At 38.3% G+C, this 25,868-nt stretch overlaps 2 protein-coding genes and 1 pseudogene across 4 annotated transcripts; 2 read left to right on the plus strand and 1 right to left on the minus strand.

Moving 5' to 3' along the window:
• Positions 1 to 1,173: 1,173 nt before the first annotated feature.
• Positions 1,174 to 6,358, plus strand: LOC110053222 (uncharacterized). The gene is made up of 5 exons (XM_020759431.2): positions 1,174 to 2,030; positions 3,547 to 3,645; positions 4,217 to 4,339; positions 4,865 to 4,917; positions 5,013 to 6,358. Exons 1-5 carry the CDS (start codon positions 1,769 to 1,771, stop codon positions 5,091 to 5,093), a joined length of 618 nt encoding a protein of 205 aa, XP_020615090.1. The 5' UTR covers positions 1,174 to 1,768; the 3' UTR covers positions 5,094 to 6,358.
• Positions 6,359 to 6,676: 318 nt separating this feature from the next.
• On the minus strand, positions 6,677 to 15,334 carry LOC110053221 (beta-1-syntrophin-like). Of its 2 annotated transcripts, XM_020759430.2 has the most exons (6): positions 14,512 to 15,334; positions 12,423 to 12,651; positions 10,895 to 11,088; positions 9,623 to 9,819; positions 8,706 to 8,818; positions 6,677 to 8,288 (listed from the first exon to the last, which is right to left on the minus strand). In XM_020759430.2, exons 1-5 carry the CDS (start codon positions 15,278 to 15,280, stop codon positions 8,714 to 8,716), a joined length of 1,494 nt encoding a protein of 497 aa, XP_020615089.1. In that variant the 5' UTR covers positions 15,281 to 15,334; the 3' UTR covers positions 6,677 to 8,288; positions 8,706 to 8,713. The 2 variants fall into 2 exon arrangements, with proteins under 2 accessions (XP_020615089.1, XP_020615088.1); XM_020759429.2 differs by having other exon boundaries at positions 6,677 to 8,818.
• Positions 15,335 to 16,015: 681 nt separating this feature from the next.
• On the plus strand, positions 16,016 to 17,978 carry LOC110053226 (collagen triple helix repeat-containing protein 1-like; annotated as a pseudogene). Its single transcript, XR_016209976.1, has 4 exons — positions 16,016 to 16,200; positions 16,421 to 16,533; positions 17,068 to 17,298; positions 17,487 to 17,978. The product of XR_016209976.1 is annotated as a collagen triple helix repeat-containing protein 1-like (transcript).
• Positions 17,979 to 25,868: the final 7,890 nt, after the last annotated feature.

A 25,868-nucleotide genomic window follows, 5' to 3' on the forward strand; every position in this document is an offset into this window, starting at 1 on the left:
TTTATAAGTGTAGTAAGACCTCCGTTATACGGACACCTAAGGGACAGAGCAAAGTATCCGTAGCAGAGACGGACTCGTCCTCAGTCCTCTTCATAAAGCGCGCGACACGGCGCAAGGAAAATAGTTCGAGGGAGCAAGGGGTGGTGAGACGGGGCTTTCTCACCCTCGCGCTGAATGTAGAGGTCACTGTCGAGGTCACCACGACCTGGCGTTCAGTAACAAAAAACAGGCCCACACTGGCAATTGCATCTATACAGCATTGAGACTACGTACTACCACACTGTACATCTTGGTTATATACAGTATACGTATCATTGCTTTGAAATGAAGTAAAACGCGATTACACCATAAAAAACTAAAAAGTAATTCTAAAGTACACTTCTGAAACATGTCTCGATAGTTTGCAGCAGTAGCCCATATTGAGCCTTATAAACTAGATCAAACTAGAGTGAATTATATGAGACAATCTTAAATAATAATAAATAATAATAAGTAACATCTATATAGCGCTAATTCCGTGTAGTCCATGAGCACTTCACAATTTAAATGAGTCATTTAACTTTAAAAAGTCTGTAACAGTCTACTTAGCTCCTACTAACCGAGCAGGAGGTCTGTATGGGAGCAGAATCTTGACCGAGGTTTTGAGTACAGACCGAATGCAGTGAGGTCTGTACACACGACGGAGGTCAATAATCTCCCATACAGACCGACTAAGCTCGGTTAATAAGATGTTCACTATATGGCAAGCAAGAAAAATTTAATTCGTTGACGTATAACTGGTTTGTACTAGCTAACATTTTGCTTGCGAACGGCGATGAGCCGAACTTAATTCTGCCAAAGGTTGTTCGTCTTCTATCCCTTTTTTCTCATCAGGCTTTTTGGCACTTCCATGAATAAATATTGTTCAGAGAAAATAGTCAATATTTTTGCATTTTAGTTTGCAACTTCTTCACCGCAAAATGGAACTGGTCCAGATGGGAAAATCTAGACCGCTTTCAATATCGATTTCAGCCAATCAACTTCGTGAATTCGGTACAGTTCCCAGTCCTCAGTTGTGAAACACAGCCATGTAAGGCTTAGCTTCGCACTTTCACTTTTCTTCTCTTTGATCATCTTTGGTCACCTGTTGTGGTGTTTTATTTCAATTTTCATGAATCTCCAGTTGCGTTGGTGTTTGTGTAAGTTCAAACCGGAAATTGTATCACATTCACAAACAATCATCAGCTCAGTGATTACCGTAATAAGAAGGTTAACTTTTATATGAATTTGCTCTCTGGGGGCGAGATTTTGTGTCCGTTGACCGTATAAGAGAGGGTCCGTATGAGATTTCTTTTGACGAAAATATATGAGAATTTTGTCGGGGCATAGGAAACTGTCCATAATAGAGAGGTATGGTAGTCCCCCCCGGGAAGGAAGGTTGGACTGTCATATTGTAAGTAGTGTAAGGTTAGTACAGCTTAATTCAATAATATAACGGTCACCCTGTATATAAATGTCACCTGGACATTTCCCATTCACAAGGGCGACCGATTTATTGTCGGTGAATGCTTGTACATGTCATCAAAATAGGAAAAGCCTGACAATAATTAACTTGAACAGCACCATGTCATTTCCTGTCTTGAAAGGTTCCAGTATTTTATATAATTTTAGGATCCTCAAGTTCTACGTGGCTCTCGGTTGCTGAGGTATTCTGATTCTGGTGACAATTGAACTACTGTTCAAACCCTTACCGCCCGAGTCTTTGGAGGGTTTGATCATAAGGGACGTGATGTTCGCCGAGATTTTATGCCGAGAGTGGAATTCCATTCGTGTGAGATTTTGGAGTATAGGTTACAAAAAGCGGCTTTTTCTGTCGATCCTTGTGCTATTGGTGCTCGGGTGCTTGGCTGTTTGGACTTCTTTCTTTGCGGACTTATCGGATCTGAACATAACACAAGAGAGGCAAGATGGCATAAACGATAGCTCACAATGGGATCAATGGGTTAAAGAAAATGGCTTGAAGGCTGTTGGAGACATCTGGGACAGTTGCGGTGAGGTCGCCTTTGAAAACGTGTTTGTGATCAACAGTTAACAAATTCTCTATTTTACAGGAACGAACTTTAAAAAATGATGTTCAGAAACTGTACGCGTAGGATAAAATCTTGATAGTTTGTTTTGACATCGACGATAATTTTTTTTATCGATTAATCGTTATTTTGCCCTTGCAGTTTATTTGCGCTTCTAGCTCTATTTCTGGATTTTTTCCTCTTTTATAATAGCAATTAGTGTTGACGTGTATAAACTTTGCTCCATCAGAATTTATTGTGCTTTACGCACGCAATCTTTCAAAATTTGTTCCAATCGAGGAATTTCTATTTCTTTTCAGATATTTTTTCTTGTCTCTTAAAGTCATCGCTAACAAAATAGAAGGAAAAATTACGTGTGGTCTTCCATCGCTCAAGATGCTGGAGAACAATTTCCTGTTTTCCTCTAAAAATAAAACAGGATTTGCCTGGAAGAAAAAGGTCAATGTCAAATGAGACATCAATTTCAATACGTGACGCGCATCCGTCACGTCACGCAATCCAAAAGCGCCCGTTAAAATTTTCGCATTCCGGAACGGAAGCAACCTCAAACCTTATCATTACAGAGCTGTTTTATATATATATATATATATATATATATATATATATATATATATATATATATATATATATATATATATATATATATATATATATATATATATATATATATATATATATATATTCTAAATATAATTTTATGGTAACTGCGGAAATTCTCGCGCACTCATTGGCTAATTTTCATTGTCAATAAGCGGACAGACAAATGAATTTGTAAATTATGAGATGCGTCAACGAGCGAGAGCGGACAATTTGACAATTTGTGTATTGTAAAAAACAAATTGACGTCAGTTTTTAATGCGTTTGTCCTGTTATTGACAATTAATTTCGTCATAACATTCTCAAAGTAGTCTGCGGATCCACTCGGCTATCGCCTCGTGGATCCACAACTACTTTGACAATATTATGACGAAATTCATGATCAATAACAGGACGGAGGTTTCCTTCATACAAGAAGTTTCAGGCACACACACCTCTCTGCATTTAGATACAGATTAACTAAATATGGCTTTGTGAGACCGAAAAGTTTCCGGAGCTTTCGAGAAACGGGCCCCTGGCCTCTCGGAGTATTTTGCGAACAAGTGAATATGGTACAAAAGAGGAAATGCAAAATGCAAAAATTTAGGGGTTGAAGGGAACATGTAGCCCTAGGGTACATACGAAATGCAAAATGACGTTTCTTGAACATTATGGCATGTTGGGAGAGCTGCAAAAGAAGTATTTTGTTTTATTTTTCTGCTTTGCTATAGTTAATTTTAAGCAGAGGTAATGCTGTTCAACTTTTTTGGGCTGGGCGACCACTCCCTAAGTTTTTAACAATAAATATAAATAATTTCTGTGACTAATAACCATTGTTTACTGTTGTCACTGTGCCAACACTAAGACAAAGAGAATGTATAGTCAATCCTGCTTTGATTTGCAGACCACAATGATTCACGGAAAAAGATAGGAAAAGTGATCATCCATTACGATGCGGAACAGAAACGAGTTATTGGAACAGCAGTTGCAAATTTTACAGCAAGTAAGATCAATGTTGATTGCTGTTAGCAGCTAATTGCGTTACGAGTGTGAGATGCATGAAAACTTGAGGCACAAAGATCCACAATATCGAGAGGGGATAGCATTCTGGTTCCATTTATATTGTGTCCTGTCCCCCTCATTGGCAGGGCCTTTACGCAAACACAAGGTGACTCTTGGAACAAGATTTGATTGTCTTGAAAACCAGCATTGTGAAAATCTAGGTCTAAGAATCTAGCCAATCATATCATGTGTCTCCTGAACTGCTTTTTTTTTTCTTTTGCCAAGGCCCCACGGGATAAGAGAGACAAACGGCTATGGAAACTAATCGGGGGAGTGCTATGTAAATAGAAAAAGGGGTCTCTTTTTATTTCCTCCCCTTCCCTTCCCATGTTTTTTCTCTCACTTTACATGGTTTCAGACTGAATTCCATAACCACAGGTTTTTAAACGCCTCTTGCAACAACTGCAATTTAATGTTAACCACATAGAAAGTTTTGAAATCTGGACCTTTTGAAAATACTCAGTTATTCCAAGAACCAAATGTTTTATTTTCTTTCTCGAACACTATTGTAGAAGCGACCCTAAATGGTGGTATAGTGCATGTAGTAGCACAGTTCCATGGCCGAACCCTGCATGATGTTAAACACAATGTCTGCAAAGTGGATGCAAAAAGCTTTGGCTGTCCAATGCATAAAGGTAACAAATATAAATAGCTATCATTTCAGGACCAGCCTTAGCTGCCCACCCTAAAGGGAGTAACATTGCAAACAAACAAGGAAATTCAGCTGAAGCAACTATCTCTGTCCATTTCAGGGACTAGATGTGCCCTTCTTTCATTGGAGTCTGCTGTGGGATAGTTGATTCTAGGTCTAGGCCTGAAAAGTCAGTTGTCTCCTGCTGTCAGCCTAACCATAGGTGAAGGTGAAAGACTAAGGGGGGGGGGGGGGGGGAGAGACAACTGTTCTTTCAGTTACCAAACATAATAATCATCAATCTGTAGATCAACCAAAACCTCTCCAGAACAGAGGGGAACATTTGCTAAGCAGAAATTTACAGGACGCATGGGAAAACGACCATTGTTGGTAAATGCCTGAGGAAGGAATGGCTTGTAACATTGGCAATTATTATGTTGTGTCCAATATTTTTAACATTAAATGAAATGTTAGTCGTAGTTGAATCACCTTGTTAATTTAATGACTTTTGTTGTGCATTCAATTTCAGGTCAAAAACTTCATGTTTATGAGTCCTTCAAACTACCAAAATACATTCCAAAGGTAAGATAGATCATATTTGGTCAACTTTATTTTCCTTTATTTTTTTAACGCACAGTATCTCACTGAGGAAAATGATTTTTTTCCCTTCTTTTTAGGGCCATTATTTTGCCACTGCAAAGCTGATAAATGAGGATAATGTCTGCCTGGGTATGACAGAGTCCAATCTCATAATATGATAATTTACAAGAAGTTGACAACTAGAATTTAAATCAATTCAATCCACGACTTAAGTGGCAATTACAACTGTCCCAAGATGCATCCCATGGAATGTGCAACTGTTTCCCATGACTTGGTTATGTGTAATATAACATAAACTTTTTTAACATTTCTATTGTCATGGAACACAAGAAGAATTTTGGAGAAAAAGAAACTTTTGTTTCAAAGCTACCAAATCTATCCTTTTTGTTTCTATGCAAAAAAATGTTACTTCTTTTCTGATATAAGTACTGAAAAAGATTCCCAGTTTCATGGTAAGGATTTTTAAGCAATCGAAATGTGTCACACTTTGTACATTCTATAAAATGACAACTTCTCACACATCCATCTCTTCTGCTCAGACCGGATCTAAATAAACTCTTAGGTATCCTGAAAACAGGTACAGAGGGCAGAGATGCATTTTTTATCCAAACCATGCCAAAAACCCTGTGTAGCGTAAAAGGCGTAAAATACCGTCCCAATATTTGACAACTGTTGGTCAAACTGAAGATGGATAGCAGAACTACATTTTGCCATGAAACTGTCTGGTTAATACATAGCCGTAGTCTGCTGTTTATTACTTGATGTGGAGTTGGAGTTGTTCTTGTATTTCCATAACAAGAACAATCTTTTTATTGCAATTAACCAGGTTAAAAATGATGTTCCTCAATACTATCAATGACAAGTTTATTTACATTTAAATAATTTTGCCACAATTTATAAATCATCAAAAAAAGTGGAGAATATGCCAATCAGAACATGTGAAAATTAAACATTCAGTCACTAGGTATACTACTTATTAGAATATTAGGATTTCATTTTAGTCACTTCTTTTCTAGGTCTGCACGTTGCTCACTAGTATGTATTAAAATCTTCATCTTTAGAATTCATAATTAGGTAAATGGCTACCTACCGGTAGTTTTAATTTATTAAGATCAACTTCAAATTAAAGTTTATGCAGCCATCAATGCAAACAGCAGATACCATTCATACTGTAACCACAATAAAATTCTCTTTTCTTATTGGTTCTCAGCATGATAAAAAAGATAGAAAAATTATGTCCCTGACTTTGATTTCATCATGGTCTACTGGCAAGAGTTGCGCACAGACAAACAACATTTATTAAATTTCTGGTTCAAAAACAATGCATCAATATATTTATTACCAAGAGTTGCTTAATTGCTGTTGAGTTTACAATGGGTGGGCTTTGTAGAGAAAAAATAAAGACAGATTAAAGCAGGATAAAGTGTAAGAGTTGTCAATTGAATTTGCAAAATGTCTTTATATTTCAATAGTAAAGTTAACAGATCAAGGCCTTACTTTGGTACACCTTCTATAACAAAACACCTCCCACTTGATCTCAACACTCAAACGTTGACCCAGCCACAAAGTTAGAACCTCTCTAGAGCAAAGAGGTACCTCTCTTGACAGAACTGGTGGACATTGCCCCTTTAACAACTGTTTAACTGGATCCGAAATACGTTGAGAGTCAATGTCTTGTTCTGGACTGTACCCAACACATAAATATTTTTCTCTTAATTTGAACACAATAAACACAGCAAAATGCTTTCTAAAAATACTTTGATTTATTTTCAAAATTTTATGAATATGGCTACAGGTGTGCTAAAGTCAGATTATAACCAAGGAAAACAAGTTGTAGACAGGTCCGTTTCCTATAAGGGCTGTGCAATACATTATTTATTCACTGAATGTGATGGCCAGAGATGAAAATGTTTGGCCCACATCCAATTCGTCCAGACTTGGACACACGCTGTGATAAGATATCATAAACTTAAGTCTCCATAGATATGCCAGATTTTATAAACTAACTTTGCTAACCAATGCCTGATATAAATTTAAATTTCACCATAATGATTGATAATATATTGTTACAATGAACAAAGGTACATTTACCTTGAAATTAAGATGCAATCAATATAATGCCTGAAAACACCTGAAAGGAAAGCTTGAAGCATTACGCTTTCCTCGATCATATTTTATTAATTACAGCATAGTAAAAGCGTCAAGTCACAAAATCACTAACTACATGTTTTGCTATTTTTCCTTGCTTTTCACTGTAGCTTAGTTCAAACCTAATACACTCAAATAATATAATTATTATCATTGGTTTGCTAAACTATACATTTGTAAAGGCATGGGATGTAACTAATTTCCTTTTGCAAGCACATTTACTATAACCCATAAACATCTACAAATAATATTGTTGATATACTTTCACTCCAAAAAGCTCAAACAAAGAAGTAACAACCCTTAATCTATGGTACCAACAGCAATTACATACCAAATAAAAAAGGTCATCCTCCTAATATGACACAAAAATCAGAATGTAAGAAACATCACCTCCCCGGTCTAAAATCCTAGACCTTTTTAAAAAGAAATTGAAGCACAATATACTTGGAGAATAATATGTCATCATGATAATAAAAATACAATTTATATATGTACTGCAGTGTCAATGTGAAAATGTAGTGAAAATCATCAAGAACAACAATGCTTCCACTTGCAAAATCCTACAAATGCCACTCTTTGGTATCAAAATGTAATTTATATAAAATTCCTATGTTTTACTTTCCTGCAAAGTGAGGTCTATTTAATTTGCACCGTTTTCATGCGTAGTTTCCTCAGTCTTTAAGATACAATTAATTAGCAAACATCAGAGCAATTAAAACTAATTCAAGACTTCCTTCTGTGCCTTTTCATATCTTGAATACAAAATCCTTTGCCTCTTCACTGCATCACAACATTGACAATAATCCTATTCCTAGCTACAGACAAACATAACTGCTATTTTAACTTTTCAGCACAGCTTTCTTGTGTTGTTCAATTTGGCTACATGCTGAAACCAGTCATGAAAAAGAATCTTGATCTGGAAAGTTTTTCAATTAATTTTACCACTGGCTGAGGGATAAAAGGTTTGGACTCTCTCTAGCACACACAACACCCAAACTGTGTGTTTTCAAGAAAGGAAAAAGTCTTCAAATACTAATAGTAACTCCCTGCGTTGTTCACCCCTGACGTTACCACAAACCCTTTGAGATTTCTGTTTGTTTGCGTTTGTGTTTGTTTGTTTTTTGTTATGCATAGCAGCCAGCCATTGATTGCATTACCTTTCCATGGCATTTTGTGTTTAAGACCTTTACATCTTTTTCCATTTTCTGCGCAAATAAAGCAAACAGATTGCTCGTTGGTTGTAAAGAACCAACTTACATGTAATTTATAATGAGTTAACTCAAACTGAAAGAAATGTATTAAAACGTTAATAATAGTTAATAGTTACATTAGAAGCATTTCTTAATGTCTACAAAAAAAAATGTCAATCTACAAATACATACATGTACAGCTTAAAACTAGTTGGCACTTAATTATAATATAATTTCATTCAGATGAAAAATGGCACTTGCACTTAATGGCATTGCCTCACAAAACAGCTGCAAACTAAACTAGAAATGACTTTTACACAAAACAATAATTACATTTAATGAGTTGTTTGTAGCTAAAAGTCCTCTTAGTCCTATTGTCATTACATGAGAGGAGGAAGTATCAAGATGAGAAATCACAGTTTGTAACCTCACCACATTACTCAAGCAAACAGCCCAAGCCGAGTTGTCTTTGCTGAGAGGAAGGTATGCATAACAAACACCACAGGCTTAGGACAGCCATGAAGATCCAGTTCTAAATCCAACTCCTGAGGAGATTAAAATAGGGGACAGCATCTCAGTTGATTATTAAAGTTCTCTCTCCTACTTTCCAAGATTAAAAATATCAAAAGACTTTTTTAGAGGAAGCCACACCAGTGTCAGCTGGTTTTCATGTAGGTCCTTGGTTTTTGTGGGGGGAGGAAAACTGCAGTACCAAGGGAAAAACCCTCGGAGTAAGGTCAGAATCAACAACAAACTCAACCCATGCCACGCATGGCACCAGGCTGAATGGTTAGCTTCCTTTTAGCTGGGCCAGTTCAAGTTGTCACACTGTAAAAAATAATTAGGAATTTTATTGCACCCTTTTTTAAAAAGATACAAATCGAACACTGCACATCACAAATAGACCATTTTTGATATATTAAAATTCTAACTTGGCTCCAAGGTTTGGGGGAATAAAACAAAAGAAATCATATTGGGGTTGAGTGATGAATAATGAATTTCTTTTGTTTTATTCCCCCAAGCCTCGAAGCTATGTCAGAATTTTAATATATCGAAAATGGCATATTCAATGACCATTTTCTACCCCAAACCTGTAATGAGCAATTCACAAAGCAATTAATGAATCATAAACAAGGCACTTTTCCTTATTTTGACCCATATAGCATTCACTAATACAAGAAAGCCACAAGGGCCAGATGATAAAAAGTCTAAGGTCAACTTCTATCACCATTATATACATTTTTCATCAAGTGCACACTCGAATTCAGCAAGAAAGTCTGAAAGAATCAAGATAAGGAAGATTCATAATACCTTACAGAATGAATGTTTTGTCTTCATAAATTTATTACCTGATCAGACTCATCTGCCCCAAATTCCAGCCATAATCTTCTTTGCCCATCATCTGCTGAACGCTTCAACTTTTCAAATGGAAAATACCATAAGACCTGAGCACGTCCATTGCCTTCATTCCCACGTGCATCTGTAAGAGTGAATCCATTTTCAAAGTGTACAGTTAAACGTGCATCTTGGTCTCTCCACGTCACAGCTGTAGAGGAAAACAAATTCATGATTATTTTATAGCTCAATGTAAAATAGTTTAACTGCTTGCATAAAACATACGAACTATATCACACTTGCTACATTTGATCAGAGTATTACACAATAGAAGGGCTGCAATGATACAATTTCTCATGATACGATACATATCTCGATACAAGTGTCACCATATGATACATGATATGATACGTCATTACATACAACTGACAGGCAAAGAAGAGCTGCGAGGAACAGATGAACCATGTGTTTTGTCCGTGGCCAAACAAGACTGTGTCAACTGACAGCTAATTGGAACTGCGCATGCTTTTGTGCCGCCATGTTGAAAGATACATGACCGGAAGCACACAAAGCAATACAAAGAAAAGATGGAACTTTTTTTCCCTTTCCCAGGTCCCTTAGTTTAATAAATAGCTCTGAAAGGACTTAGGTAAGGAGCATAAAAGACAGTTGTTTCTGAATGTTGAATTTTTTATTCATGAAGAATCACAAAATCATAATATCATGGTATCTTGTCGTAATATCGATATTCGTATCATGACATAAAATATTGCGATTCACCACTGCATTGGTGTACCATTGCGGCACTAACCAATAGATATGCAATTTAAGAAGGGACCACGAGAGAGCTTTGAGAAAAAGGCTGTCACAAATACAGTGTACAGTTAAAGTTTTTAAAACAAATAAAGCCTGTTTCTATTTCATTGTGATTCTAAACTAGCATTGCTTACCATCTTGGTGGTAGAATGACCTGCTCTGGTCTTTATCAAAGTGTAGGTTTGAGAGGAAATTAAAGAACTACATCACATTCTATGTACTGTATTGTATGTATTTTCATCTACATACAGGTAGCTGTCTTTTCTTAAACAAAACAAAAACAAAAAAACTTACAGCATCCATAAACAATTTTGAACATACATGTACAAAATGTACCTTTGGTTTGGGGTTTCAAATTTTTCTAACCAGTTTTGATTGACTTTCAGAAAGTGCACTCCAGCTGATTTCAGAAACTGAGCTGTCAAGCTTCCCAGATCCCTTGTCCTTCAACAGACTCATTTTAAACTTACCACAGTTAATTTCTTTGATTAGTGTTGCTGCATCATGGGCTCCCTGCACCAGGCTGCGTGACCAGTTAGCTAATTCTCTTGGAGTTTCCACTCTGAACATATGTGCCTCAACTCCTTTCCTTGTTCCAGTGCGTGTTCCAAATGTCAAATCGTCATTCTGGAGGTGGTTAGTACCATGTCCTGAATGAACAAGTCTGTAAAATCATGAGAGAAACAAGAGTAGTTATTCTTTACAACAAGGGGATGAGAATTTATTTTTAAGTGTTGGTTGATTTCAAACTTCTCTGAACCTATTTGCTGAGTAAAATAATTTTAACAATAAACATATTTCATAAACCAAGTGCAAGAATGTAAGGGGAAGAGAAAAATCTTGGTCCATAACTTACAGTATAGACCTCAAACTTGGTTAATAAGAGGAACGTAGATAAAAAAAATTGCCCTGTGATTGGCATATCTTAACAGGTCTGAGTATGCCTTTAGTATTGCCCTTCTCAACTTTCTAAGTCATGTAATAATGATGCCTTCTCAAAGCAAATGGTATTAACACACACAACACACACAACACACATACAAAAAAAAGAAATAGATACACAGGATTCTCCCAAAAATTGGAAGGAGACAGAGAATGTTTTGTAGTAGGCTTGTTCATGATTTTTGCTTAGTTTCCAAGTTTTCAGCTCAATTTCAAACGACTTTTAGCCCAGAGAGGTAATGATAAGGTACTGAAAACTTGTAAAACTTTAAGCTTCACATTTGCATTTTTTAATCTCAAAAATTCATATTTGTATCGAGAGTAGTCAGCCCATTCAGAACTAGTGGACAGCAATTTTCGCCCATCACCAGTGCTTACAGAGAACACTGGGTACAACAAGGTATTCTCTTGCCCTTAAAGGCAGAACACATTAACACATTTTAATTTCAGTTATTGGACACACAATGGCTGATACATGTAAATGTGTTGAGACACTTCTTGGTAGAATTCTATTTTTGAGCATCCAACAAACATTTTTCCCCTTCCCCCCAAATAATGTTGGTTTTTTCAAGACTCTGCAGACCAAAGAACCTGCACAACATTAAATTGGAAGGTTGGGGTAGCAGACAATTGTCACTAGATGTATTCGCAATACTACTAGGGGTTAAACATTATGAAGTGCCATTTTCACAAAGTGTCTCGATTACTAAATTGTTTGGAACTTATGAAGGTTGCACTGTCACCAACTCTTACTATTTGTCCCTACAACCAGGGCCGTAGCCAAAAAACTCTTACTGAGGCCATGTACCCAGTTAAATCCAGAAAAAAAAAAATACATGTGACTGCAGTAACATACACAGTTAAAACCAGGAAAAAAAATATGACTGAGGCAATGTCTATGGTTTAAAAATGGTCTTCATTGGTATTTAGGGTGTTTATAATGACTTCATTTCTACATTTCAACCAAACACTGAGATCAGGCAAAAAAAAAAAAATGACTGACGCAAGTGCTTCGGTTTGCCTGTTACTAGCTACGGCCCTAACAACATTGCCCACCTTGTTGCTAATAGTGGATGGCTCATTACTGGAGCACTCCAATCATCCCGTGACCAAGGTGCTGCCACATACAGCAACATGTCTTTTTCTGTCAAAGCAACAAACACCGGTTTCCATTCCGTATGAGAACTGTCCCCGCCAAGATGAACTTGCTCACTAAGCCAGCCCATAGCACGCACCTCGCGATATCCTGCATTGGAACTGAGCATGTCATTTACTTCTTCAATGGCTAAGAAAAAACAAAGAAAGAACTTAACCATTTGGCCTTTTAAGGCAGACATGAGTAACAACAATTTATTATTGTCATCGCCAGTTGTCATCTGTAAAATTTTATTGGACTTATAATTATTATACAGTTTCACCGTGAACATGTGACTTCAAATTTCCCACACAACTATATTCCTTAAAACTGTCTTCACCAGTGACACCATATTTGCAAATATTTCAGTTCTAGGGATTGGGGGAAAGGGCACTCTCCGCAATATTTTGGGGTAGAGCTGCTTTTTTATTGAAACCCTTAAGCTATTTTTGACAAAATGTGTGAATTTCCATCTCCGATTTCAGACCTGACTTAAAACTAAAATAATCACAATTTGAGACTTACATCAAACAAAACCAGGGTGCACAAAACACACCCAATTCAAAAGGCACAAAAACTTTGATACTCTTTGATTTTGCTCATACAAAATGTACTTTATTTAAAGCTTTCCACCAAGAATCTTGGTTTAAAGACAATGAATATTGCAGAAATCAAGTTTTACCAACAGGAGTTAGTTTGAAAACAGAGTTCTGTAGTACTGTATTCATGTCATGTTTACAACCTTTCCAAATTGTGAATATAAAAAAAACAAACGAACGAACAAGAACTGGTCTTTTTCAACTACATCACACTTGTTAAATACTTAAAGTCTGTTTTATTAAATTGATGACCAGGGTTGCAGTGTCCAACAAGGATAAGGTCAGTTTGAAACAATTTCTTTTAAACTAATTCATAATAACCAGTTTCGGATAAAAAGGTTTAAGGGAATAACAGGCTACAGCTGTTTCGAAAATGAGAAAATTTACGCTGTAGGGCTAATTGAAAAACAAGAGGTTTCAGAGAAGACCAAATCTTAAAATAAATGATCTCTTTGTTATGACTGTGGCTGCATACATAAATCACAACACTGATTAAAGAGAAGTACATGTACCTTTGCTATTTTTACGACTCAATATTTTTAATCTCCTTAAAAAGACTATCGTTTTCACAATTTCAAATTGCTTCTTCGAAAATTGTTCGCAAATTTCCAGCCAAATCGACAAAGTGCTATTCCTCAATAGTTTTATGCTCAAACTGTTTTCATTAGCATAATCAAAATTGATGAGTTCTACCCGATGGGCTTTGAATTAATTGAGACATAAATAAAGGATTTGTTACTTGAATATGTGCCGATCTATTTTTAATGGTTTTCGTTTCGGGCTCTACTTGTTTCCACTTTTTTCTAGATTTGAAAAGATTTCTATTAAATATTTATTCAACCAGTTACAACAGAGTGCCTGAAAAAGCACTGTTTTTATACATCTTCTTTATTCAGTAAACAAGCCATTACCTCTGACTGCAATGTTTTGACTGTTTACGAAAGTGGGAAACTGTCACACGAAGGTTGAAACAATAGCAACAAAGCGCGAACAATGCTTTCCACTCTCAAGTGTCAGAATTAAAATTTCACCCTTCCGTTCAGCTGTTCGCTCAATCTTTATTTATAAAATATAATGGCAAACTTAAAGTGTTAAACTTCGAAAGCAGTACTCAAGCACTTTGGCAATCAGTACTAACAGAATTGAAAAATTGCACTTTTCAGTCTCCAGTCTCGAATGAAACCCATACGATGGAATGAGGGAAAACTATGAAATCCATTAACTGAAGTAAATTAAAAAATAAATAAAATAAATCTGTAAATTTACATCGATCTACCCCGCATGTAATCCATAATTGCAGCGCTAAGCGCCAAAGCTGATGATGAATAAAAGCTGCTGGTGAAAATATCTCCGCAATATTTCCGATTTTGCGTTAATTCAGTGCTACTAAAATTAATGTCATGGAACATACCTGGTGCAATGAGCCTTGTAATATTCGTATGAATATCAGTGAACCATTGATTCGTTGCTGAAGTATCTTTCCCCCGCAGTATGCACGCTGATCTGGCGTCGGGATTATAAAGCTCGAACGTTCTTCCATGATTTTCAATCTTGGGCGAAACGTGCCTCGTCACGAAGCACAACTTGAGAGGTATTTTCTTCACTTCGATACAATTTGGCTTGCCCTCCGAAGATCCTTCACCTTCGCCATTCGTACTCGCATTTGCAGCAGCATTAGCGTTCAATTCGGCCGTGCGATGAAAATAAGGTGTCACTTCTTTCACATACTTCACAGTCAAATCAACTTCTTTGCCTGCACGTTTCAGCGCCCTCACCGCTTCATCGTGGGTAGCGTTTCGGAGGTCTTCTCCATTTACCGCCAAAATCGCGTCCCCTATGTACAAACTCTCTGTCTGATCCGCAGCTAACCCTTTGAAAATCTTCGATATGAGAATAGGCATCTTGTTTTCCTTTCCACCTTTGATACTTATCCCCAAACCGCCAACTTCTTGCTTTATCACTCGCACAGTCCGGATTTGGTCCGCGATCGTTTGCGGTGGTTCGACGTGGTCGTTCGCTTCTGGTGAACGAGGAGGAGTCGGTGAGGGCGGTTGGCCATTAACTAAAGAATTATCTTCTACATTAAGAGTCAAAACATCGTCATCGAGGGTGGCTAACACTCGTTTCCATCCATCTTTAGTGAAAATTTCTAACATTCCCGAGCGCGTAGTGGCCGCCATTTTTGGCCTCGCATTCCCCTCTTGTGATGACCTTCCCGCTGAGCTGTACTGAGCTGAGCTAAAGAGTCTGGTAATGAGTGGCTGAGAAAAAATTGGGAATGAAAGAAACCGAAACTTCCGCTCTTTGACAAGATCCTCTTTGCTTCTTTTTGCGGTACGAAGCATATAAAAGAAAGTATTGAAAGAAAAGGCTCCATTTGCAGGGTGGACGAAACGTTAAAAAGCTTAAGAGTACCGATAAACCTTTTTCACAAATGTTTTCGTCTCTTCCTCTTCGCTTTCCATTCTTCAGGGCTTCTAGATCCCCTTACGATACAAGCAGAAACACAGATTAAAAAGCCGATTTACCTAACTGGATTAAAATTGAAGAGTTAATTGCACATTTTTTATAGTCACGAACCAATGCTAAGTTCAGCCGGTTTCAGACGAATGTTTAACAAAGGGTCACTGAGAAAATCTATGACTTTTGAGGACAGGAAACCGAATAACTGACAGTTCTAAAAAAAATAATCTCTTGAACTTATTAAGGGTCTCTAAAACTGATTTTATTTAGGTCTGTTATATTCAAAATTTTTCGATGAGCCCCTTTTCGTGCCAATCTAGACCAATTTTTATACCCAATCACCAGACCGTAAAATACTACAGAGTGATATGCATAAACTATTTATCAGCAAAAATTCATTAATAACAATGTCAACATTATCATAACAGTCGACATGATGTATATTTATTAATTGGAGCTAGCGTGTTTTTGCCCGAAACAAGAGAGACAAGAGAGCAAAACTGAAGGCAGATTCTTTCGGGTTCGGCATATGAGAAGTACTTGTAGTTCTTCCGATAAAAAAAGAGAAATCATATCGTTCGGGTCTCCAATTTTCTGGAACGATACAAGTCACGGTATAACACTAGAAAAAGAGGAGGTAATTATGCTTGGGTCTTGGGAACTGGTCCACTGCTTCAGTAAACACAGTTCACGGTGGCTTGACAACACAGCAATGAGGAGGGCTCATTGATCAGAAATATTCTAAAACTCAACCGAGTTCAGCTTAGAAATTACAACTATTAAGTCCTTCTTTGCTCCGCCGTTTCCTTGCACTAGCTGTATAGGTTACATGTAACGCTTTTTTTTCTCTCTTTCAGTCGAACTTGCTGACAACGGCCAAGAAAAAGCTGAAACAATGAGTTTCGTCATCTTTCTCAGTTGCCTTGCTGGATTTATTATTCCACATTTAGTGTTTTCCTCCAACCAGTCGGTAAGTTTTCATCTTCACAATCTTGAATTTCAACAAATCGATGCGGTCTCACTCGCAAGTTTCTTTTACTCGCGAAAAATTCAGCTCCCCAGTAATTACATGAACGAACTGTCTTTCCATAGTCTTAGTCTTGTTTCACTTTTCCCTGTTTGGCATTACATTCTCAGTCGCCAGTGAGATCACAGCTATTTTGTTATTAAAGAATGCAACGACAAAGAGGCGGAAAATCAACGCTGAGATGAAAGAGATCACATTCAGTTCGAAAGAAACGGTATTGGTGTTTTTTTTTTCCAACGAACAATTGAAATTAGCCTCCACAATAACCTTCCACAGACCATACTCTGTTTTTCATTGTTTTCGTCATGTAGTCGAGCAAATGCTCCTGTTACAAACCATTTCTACTCTAATAGCGTCTCGGCACCGAAGCAAGTGAAAGAACTATTCTGAGACCCGTGCCAATAAAGGAGATTTATCAGTCACCAAGCATTGAAGTAAAACCTAAGTTTGCCGCCTTTCTTCTTTTCCCGTTATCAGGTAAAATCCCAGTCCCCGCCGACCTTGAGCTGTACTGTCAGCGGCTGCAGTGGTGTACCGGGATCTCCCGGGGCCAAGGGAGACCAAGGACCTGTGGGAACACCCGGTAAAATGGGACCTAAGGGCTCTCAAGGGCCCAAAGGCGAGCAGGGTACCCAGGCCCCTCAGAGAAACTGGAAACAATGTGCGTGGAAGAATCTCAATGATGGAAGAGACTATGGGCTGATTAAGGTAAGAGACTTTATTAACAATAATTATAAAAAAGTGCTCGTTGATTAGTTTCCCCTAATATTTATGACAAGAAAATCAGAGTCTGGCTACGTGGCATCAAGTTTGTTTTTAACCAGGTAATAAGAAGATTAGCATCAGCGTTTTCTATCAAGTTAAGATATAAATTTACTTCGAATTCCGGCTGGTAGGAGTGCATTTTTACCAAGCACGCCCAGGATATAGCCTTGAAAGTGGAGTTCAATGGTGACTACAGAATAGCTTACTGCCTGGATTGCTGTAAGCGCTGGTATTTCACCTTCAACGGAGTGGAATGTAAAGGTCCACTCGCCATTGATGGTCTTGTCCATATTTACCGAAACAACGGCAAAACGGACACCAATATACACAAAACAACTTACATTGGAGGATACTGCCAGGGACTTTCCAAGGGAACCATTAAAGTGGGAATAAAAGTCGGAGACTGCCCAGGGAAGAAATCGGGGTCTGATGCTTATACCGGGTGGAACTCCGTGACTCGTGATCGAGGAAGTCAATGCACCCCAGAAGTAGCTTGAAAGCAAAACAGAAAGATAGAAGGCCTTAACCTGCTTCTTAATTTTCCTGTTATCATTATCATATAGTACACATTAGACGCGGGATATTAGTGTATTAACAGCGATTAAAAAGATTTTGAAGCATTAGCAATTTGTGTGTTTATTGTTGAAACTACAGCAGAGAGGTATCAAGTGCCCGATCCCTGAATTCCTTCGAATACGCTAAATTTACTTGGAAAATCCATAAAGCGGCGTATGCACCGCTTATGATTTGGTTTCCGTTTGTGAGAGTAATCCTACTCAAAGAACCTCAAAGAGCTCTTAAGATCTTAGGAATTCATAAACCAAAAGATAGCATGAGTATTGAAACCCCTTACACTGAAAGTTAGCTCACTTTTGATGGACATCTAAAAAACTCTGTGGAAATCACAAGACATCGCATCAAATGATCATTTTTCAGTATTTGGATTTAAGGTCATTCCCCAGTATTGCATTGCGCATCCTTACTGCGCATAATTTATGGCGTTGTTAGCGCGCGTTCGTGCACGCGCACATTGAAAACATGGCGGATATGCCTTGATATCAAGTTCTATCGGTTGAAAAACTGGTTCCAATATTTTAACAAGGATTCAGCTGTCTGTCAAAATCAAACGTAAAAAGTTTATTTGTGTCCGACACAAGTATTGACTGTAGTTTGAGGCGTGTTTTCATGAGTTTGGGCTCACAAAGAGTTTACAATAACTTAGAATGCGTTCTTGTAATAAGCATTAAATAACGTTAAAATGGGACATTTTGAATGCCTCACTGGTCCTTAACGAGCATGGGCACCCCCCTTTTTTATTTTATAATGAAAGTTCTCATATGATAAATATTCATTGGACAAAGTTTGAACGAAAATCTACGTCAAGTTTTATTTCAGGGGAATTACCTTAAATAGAAGTCTGCGTGACGTAGGAAATGTGTCCGGGTTTGACAACGTTTTGGAAGATTTCTCGTAGTTAACGCCTGGTTTGCCCCTAATTCCTAAAAAAATTTCCATAGTATCAGGTATTATTTATTTTGGACTAGAGGTGAGAAGTATTGTCCAATCCCTGCTTTTTATTGGTTTAGTTATAAGTAGAAGCTTATAAAATAACGTGAATTTACAAAAGTAAACGACTGCCTTTCGATAAAATTTCACTTTTGTAGCTAGTTCCCAAATAAGTGACCCCGCAAAAGTTAGAGCCCTTTAAAAGCGGTGCCTTCAAACATAACTTGCCTTGTTGTTAAAAAGACAATGGAAATGAAAACAAGTCATACAGAATGCTACACAAGGGAAACAGTGAGTTTTGTTTCCCCGAGACCCACAATGTTCCTCGAGGGCAAACCAAGGGTTACATTGCGGGTCGTTAAAAACCTCCCTACTCATTTTTGCGCCCAATGTAGGCCATTGTGTTGATTATCCTCCAAATATTTTTCGCAACACGCGCAGATTTGAAAGCTAGCGAATATCCTCGGATATTCCCCAGTTTTAGCTGGGGAATATTTAGTCACGTGACGGGCTTAGACCAATCGCGCGCGAGCGAAATTCTTTTAGTGATGGATTAGGATGGAGAATACCGAAGGACTAAACCCGAGCAGAAATAAAGGGTCCACGATTAGGACTGACAGTTATCATATCGACTGGCGCTTTGCCCCTCAGTCCTTCTTTAAAAAACTCAGATAGTATCAGCCTGAGTGGTTTTTTCGGTTAGGATTAGAGATGTAAATGCCAAGTCATTTTGAAAAAGATGACCAGGCGTTAGAGGGCTAAAGTAAAATACCTTTTTTTATCGGTTTATTAGAGGCCGGTAAAATAAGTCAGTTACATTCTAGGATCTCAGGTCAGCCTCGTTCTAGACCAGAAATCAAACCAACTGTAGACTGCACGTGATCTGTTTCGTTTCCTAGCGTGCAATGAACGATCGAGCGATGAGAAGCGCGGGCGTTCGAGAGCAAGAAAAGAAGAAAGACCTTCGCAGTCTTCGTAGTCGGTTTTTCCTGCCTCTTACCACTCCCTCCGCTTTCCTTCCCAGTCTAATTTGCGTAATCTAAACTCAGTCCCGAGCGCGGGGAATCCCAAGAACAAAAACCGACTTCTCGTAGATTGTACGTGAACTTGAAATATCCAGCCAACAAAATCGAGCAATTCAAATTATGCTAGCTTACATGAATATTCTTTTGAGCCATGCAACCAAATAAGAAACAGAAAAGGGCCGCGGGGAATTTCTCCTTTTGGTTTACGACGCGCCCTGGGCAAAGAAAGTTTCACCCTACACCGATGAAAAAAGAACGGCCGCCTTGTCCGCACAATGGTACGTCTGCTCATGCAAACGTTTCCTTGATTCACCCAAAGGATTGATCTTCAATAAAACGCGTCGTTTCGTTTCTCAGAGGTCTTTGTGATAGGATTTCTTGTTGAGATTTTATTAAATAAATAAATTAATAGAATGTAGTAAATAAATTTCATTAGAATGTTTGATGTCGTTTATTCAATAGTTCACTCATTAATTGAAGTAGAATTTTAATGAAGGTAACGCCGTGATAGAAAACAATTAAACAGTACTGACTTGACGTAAATTTGTTGACTGGCAATGAAAGGAATTGTAAATAACGAGGATACATAAGATTGATGAATGTATGACTTCTCTTCATAATGTGATCCATTATCAGGATTATGGGTCATGAGAGTCAAGCGAATGATTACAAACAAGGGGTTGCGTTGATAGTAAAATAAATTCTCCTAACTAATTTATAGAAAAATATGTGGAGTGCAGTAAAGAGAACATAAAAGACAAATCAAGGTTTACGTTTTCAAATATTTATGAATTTATAGAGGAAGTTTACTAGTTTCTTAACACAAAATTTAAGTTCTTTCTTTTGCATACATCAGTGTATGTTTTTGCAGCAGTTTACTACACGGCAAAACATTACTGCGCCTTTTAATAACATGCGGACTCTAAAATTCGAAGCTCAACCAACAAATGCGTTTTTCGCTCCCGTCAATCAAATGTTCGGCGGCTCCTCCCAGCTTCCGACTACTGCCGAGCACTGTTTCGTTGTCTGAACTGTGCTTAACGATTTGATTACCGCGCGCTTGGCAGTAGTCGAAACCCGGGAGTTGCCGCCGCACATTTGATTGACGGTAGCGAAAAACGCATTTGGCGGTTGAGCTTTGAATTTTAGATTCTGCATGTTATTGAAAGGCGCAGTAACCTCGAACCAAATCAGCTCAGATAATCTCGAATCAAATTGTGCTTTGCAAGAATGTCTAGTAGACAGAAAATGTTGAGATTTTGTTCATCTGTCTGTAAAACCAGGCTAATATTTATCTTGTAAATATTTGTTGTGTTAAACGAATCAGTGTGGGGGTAGTGAACTAGTTTTTACGAGAAACAATATACACAACAAAAAAGAATTACGTGAAGCGTAGGAGCTTTTTAGAGTCTAGAGTTGAAGCTTCAAACTCTGAATATTATTTTAATCTGAGCTTTTTAAGTCTCTGACCCCAAGAAATCTAGGAAAGAAGTTTGGGAATAATTTAAGCTAAATAAGTAAGCGGTTTTTTAGTTCAATCGATTTAGAAGGTGAATGAATTTGTTTTTCTCTCGGTTAAATTTCTGTACTACGACTAAGAGTATGGAGTTCCATCCCCGCCAAAAATCAAAGTTGATCACAACATTCAACTTGACAGTCTAACAATTAACTTGGCAAACATCAACATCATATTTCACTCTTCAACTTTGTACTTCGTATCACAATCATTGAAGCTTCAAACATCAACTTTCAAAGTGACAGTTCAACGTTCAACTTTATCCATCAACATTCATGTCAACGTGTCAACAATGATCTTGACACATGGTCTGTCAGCGAATGATGAAGTTTGAATCTCCAAGTCGAATGTTGAGTCACCAAGAGCGCACCAATCCCGCCAAAATTCAACTTGAGAATTCGACTTTCAAGTTGATAATTCAACATGAAATGTTACGTGTCAATATCCGTGTTTAGCAATGAGCATTACTATTGCTGATGATGTAAATATGTTCACCATAACGTAATGTTCAATTTTTCAAAGTTGGTTTCAACCTCGTTCCCAGGGTCCTCTCTCTTCCTCCCTCGAGAATGTACCCTGGTTGCGGCTGGTCACGTGTCTGCTAGATTTTTTTTTTTTTTTTTTTTTTGCAGATTCCAGAAAAATGATTGGAGGGAGGGGCAGGACAGTTAAAGTTTGTCTCCACTGAGCTCACCTACTGAGCCCAGTAGGGAGTGGAATTTGTAACCTCGGCCGAACTCACAGCGCAGGCATTGACACATTCGATATTGGAGTTCAATGCATCAAAGTTCGGCTTAAAGGTTAGCCCTGCATTTGGCTGAATTTTCCCATCGATAGTTGGACGGTCTTTGGAATTTGTGGTGGTGAAAATAATTGACAAAGAACTTGAAAATGACGACCACAACAATAAATGAACCGCGCGGTGAATTTAATTTCATTTTTCACTCGGCAAAATCACAACGTAGGTATTTACTCATTCTTTTAGAGTTAATTATGTTGTTTGTTCGCCCACAAAGGTAGTTTTGAATTTCATTGAATTACTCCCATCGACAGTTTGACGGTCATTCCATTCTCTTGCGGCGAAAACAAATTACGAAGAACTTGACATCAACAACGACTGAGTGCTGAATACTAGTAACTTGATCAAGCAGCTTATATTTTTCGATCGGCAAAATCAAAACGGAGACATTGATGCCTTCGTGTAGAGTTTGATACGTCCAGTGTTGGGCCAAGATACTAGCTTTTAATTTGATTGAATTCATCCAATCGACAGTTTGACGGTCATTCGGTTCTCTTGCTGTGAGAAATTTTATGAAGAACTTGACAACAGCGACATCGGTCGCGCATTTGCAAAATCCAACGGCTTTCGTTTTAAAACTGTTTTAGCGGTAAGTCCAATTTTCGGCCAAGAAACTAGCTTCTCATTTAGTTGAATGCATCCCGTCGATAATTTGACGGTTACTTAATTATTTTGCTATGAAAAACTGGTTAAACTAATCCGAAGCAGGTTGTTGACGGTTTTCAAAAAGCATTGAAAAATAAGCAAAGTTCCCTCTCAATTAGCATCTCATACTCATAGAAGTTCAGATCATAGCGACGAAGCATTGGTCAGGCAGGATCTCTGACTAACAACTTGCTTCACTTTCAAAATAAATAACGTCTGTATAGCAGCGCAACATTCACCTCCCTAGACAGTGTTGACTAACTTTAAGTTGAGGACCCACCCTCTGTGCGGCTTTGGTTGGCATACGTAGACACGTAACCAGCCGCAACCAGGGTACATTCTCGAGGGAGGAAGAGAGAGGACCCTGGGAACGAGGTTGAAACCAACTTTGAAAAATTGAACATTACGTCATGGTGAACATATTTACGTCATCAGCAATAGCAATGTTCATTGCTAAATACGGATATTGACACGTAACATTTCATGTTGAATTATCAACTTGAAAGTCGAATTCTCAAGTTGAATTTTGGCGGGATTGGTGCGCCTTTGGTGACTCAACATTCGACTTGGAGGTTCAAACTTCATCTTTCGCTGACAGACCATGTGTCAAGATCATTGTTGACATGTTCACATGAATGTTGATGGATAAAGTTAAACGTTGAACTGTCACTTTGAAAGTTGATGTTTAAAGTTTCAATGATTGTGATACAAAGTACAAAGTTGAAGAGTGAAATATGATGTTGATGTTTGCCAAGTTAATTGTTAGACTGTCAAGTTGAATGTTGTGATCAGCTTTGATTTTTGGCGGGGATGGAACTCCATACCAAGGCGAATGCTGAGAGGATACGGCCTCTAGAATCGCTGGGGAGACAAATGCAATATTTACTACTTAGATGGGAAATGTTTGCATTAAGAGCAGTTTCATGCACCTCAGTGTACTCCCATTAGGGCTTTGGCAACTGCATCAGCTTCTAATGGAAGAGTGGGTCGTCCAGTCCATGATATATCAATACCTCAAGGGGAGTTTTAGGAAACAGAATGTGATTTTAGTGTAAGTTTTGTTGGGTTTTCACCAGATAATTCATCTGGTTGGGTGTTATCATCAAATGTGTCCTTAACAGCTAGTATTTCCAGTATTACATATATCTTGTAAAATAACTGCGTTCACCCATATTGGTTGCGCGTTCAGCATGGTTATTCCATGCCTCAACTAGGAAGTTTAACTGGTTGTTAATTCTGGAAAGAAATATGTAATCCAAACAGAACAGATCGATTATGCTGGTCGATTCCAGGATGCCATTTTCTGCCATCTGGTAGAACAGAGTGTAGTAGAACTGAACAACTTCAATAAAGACTCCTCTCCAGAGACGTTCAATTCACTGGTTGTGTACAGACAACCCAGCAATTTTGCTTCCCCTATTAAATCCCCTGTACCATAGCATAGCTCTTCCTACCTCTAAATTTTCATCCCCTTCGTCTGAACACACTCTAGAGGGCAATCCATAACTTTGCACAGCAGCTAAGAACAAAGCGGGCCCAGTCGCAGCAGAATTTTTTGTTGCAAAGCTTAAAGTCTAAAGCCCTGTCAAAACCACCATGTATTACAAACCTCCAACTGATAAGGCAGTGTAGTCCATCAATGTGCCAGAGAGAATTAGGTTCCCTGACGCCTTGTGATGGTATTGAACTACCTCAAATCAGACCCTGCTGGGTCAGTTTGAAAAAAACTTTCCCTTACACGCTGACGCTGAACATAGATGTTTCTACTTCGCAAATAACCCAGCATGATACTGATACCAGAATTGGAAAACCCACGTCAGTCTTATTTCTCGAACCATCAGGGCCGGGTTGTTCGAAAGCCGGTAAACGCTAACCCAGGATTAAAAGTTAACCCAAATATAAATTTTTCTCTATAAAACTGTTTTCCACTGCTTATGCTTTGTGTAGTTTGAGGTTACTCAAGTTCAAAACTGAACTGCAAACATTTCCCATCTATGTAGTGTGACGAACTATGCATACCCGTAATTAGGTGTTATTATGATCGTTGTTATTTTCGTAAGTGCACGTGTACATATGCGGTATTTAAGATGCAGTCTTGTAATTTATGCGCCTTGTGGTCAGTTTCCACGTGGATAACGTCGCGCCCAAAAATATACTTGTCAAATTTCTCGCAAGCAAACACAATAGCGAGGGGCTCTTTCTCAATTTGAGCGTATCTGGTCTCAGTTTGGGTTAGGGCTCTCGACGAAAGGCTTACTGGCTGCTGTAACTGAAGTAGGGCAGCTCCTAGCCCCGTATCAGAAGCGTCACATTGAAGGGTGACCTCATCGTTTAGGCTGTAGTAACGTAGGACTGGGGCCTGGGTGATGGCCGTTTTGATGTCATTCCACGCTTTCTCCTGAGAATCTGACCAAATCCACTCAGTGTTCTTCACAGTCAACTGGCGAAGTGGGTGAGACATTTCTGACAGGCGAGGAAGAAATTTAGCCAAGTACTGAACAGTTCCATTGAAGCGAAGTAAACTCTTTACATCAGTGGGGCGAGGCATTTCAAGAACGGCGCGCACCTTGTCGGGGTGAACCTTCAAGCCCGAATTAGTTGCGTAGTGACCTATCAACGGGACTTCTTCTAAGCACAGTTGAAGTTTCTCAACCGCAAGCTTGACTCCACGCTGGGCACACCGCTGTAGAAAAGCGACAAGGCTTTTGTTGTGATCACAGACAGCTTCCTCATATGTGTCACCAAAACCAGCCACCACAAAATCATCTGCCACAACTTCCGTGCCGGTGAGACCCTCGATCAGTTCATGCATTCGCCGCTGAAAGACCTCAGGGGCGGAACTTATGCCAAACGGCATCCTACACCAACGATACCGACCAAAAGGAATATGAAACGTGGTGAGATAAGAAGATTCCTCGTTCAACTTTACGTGCCAAAACCCATTTTTGGCGTCAAGGACTGTAAACACTTTAGCACCATGAAGACGAGTAGCAATATCCTCGATAGTGGGCATGGGATAGTT

The sequence above is a fragment of the Orbicella faveolata genome, unplaced genomic scaffold (assembly GCF_042242905.1).
Source record: "Orbicella faveolata isolate gen_17 unplaced genomic scaffold, um_ofav_v1 contig_3, whole genome shotgun sequence".
NCBI classification, from domain to species: Eukaryota; Metazoa; Cnidaria; class Anthozoa; order Scleractinia; family Merulinidae; genus Orbicella; species Orbicella faveolata.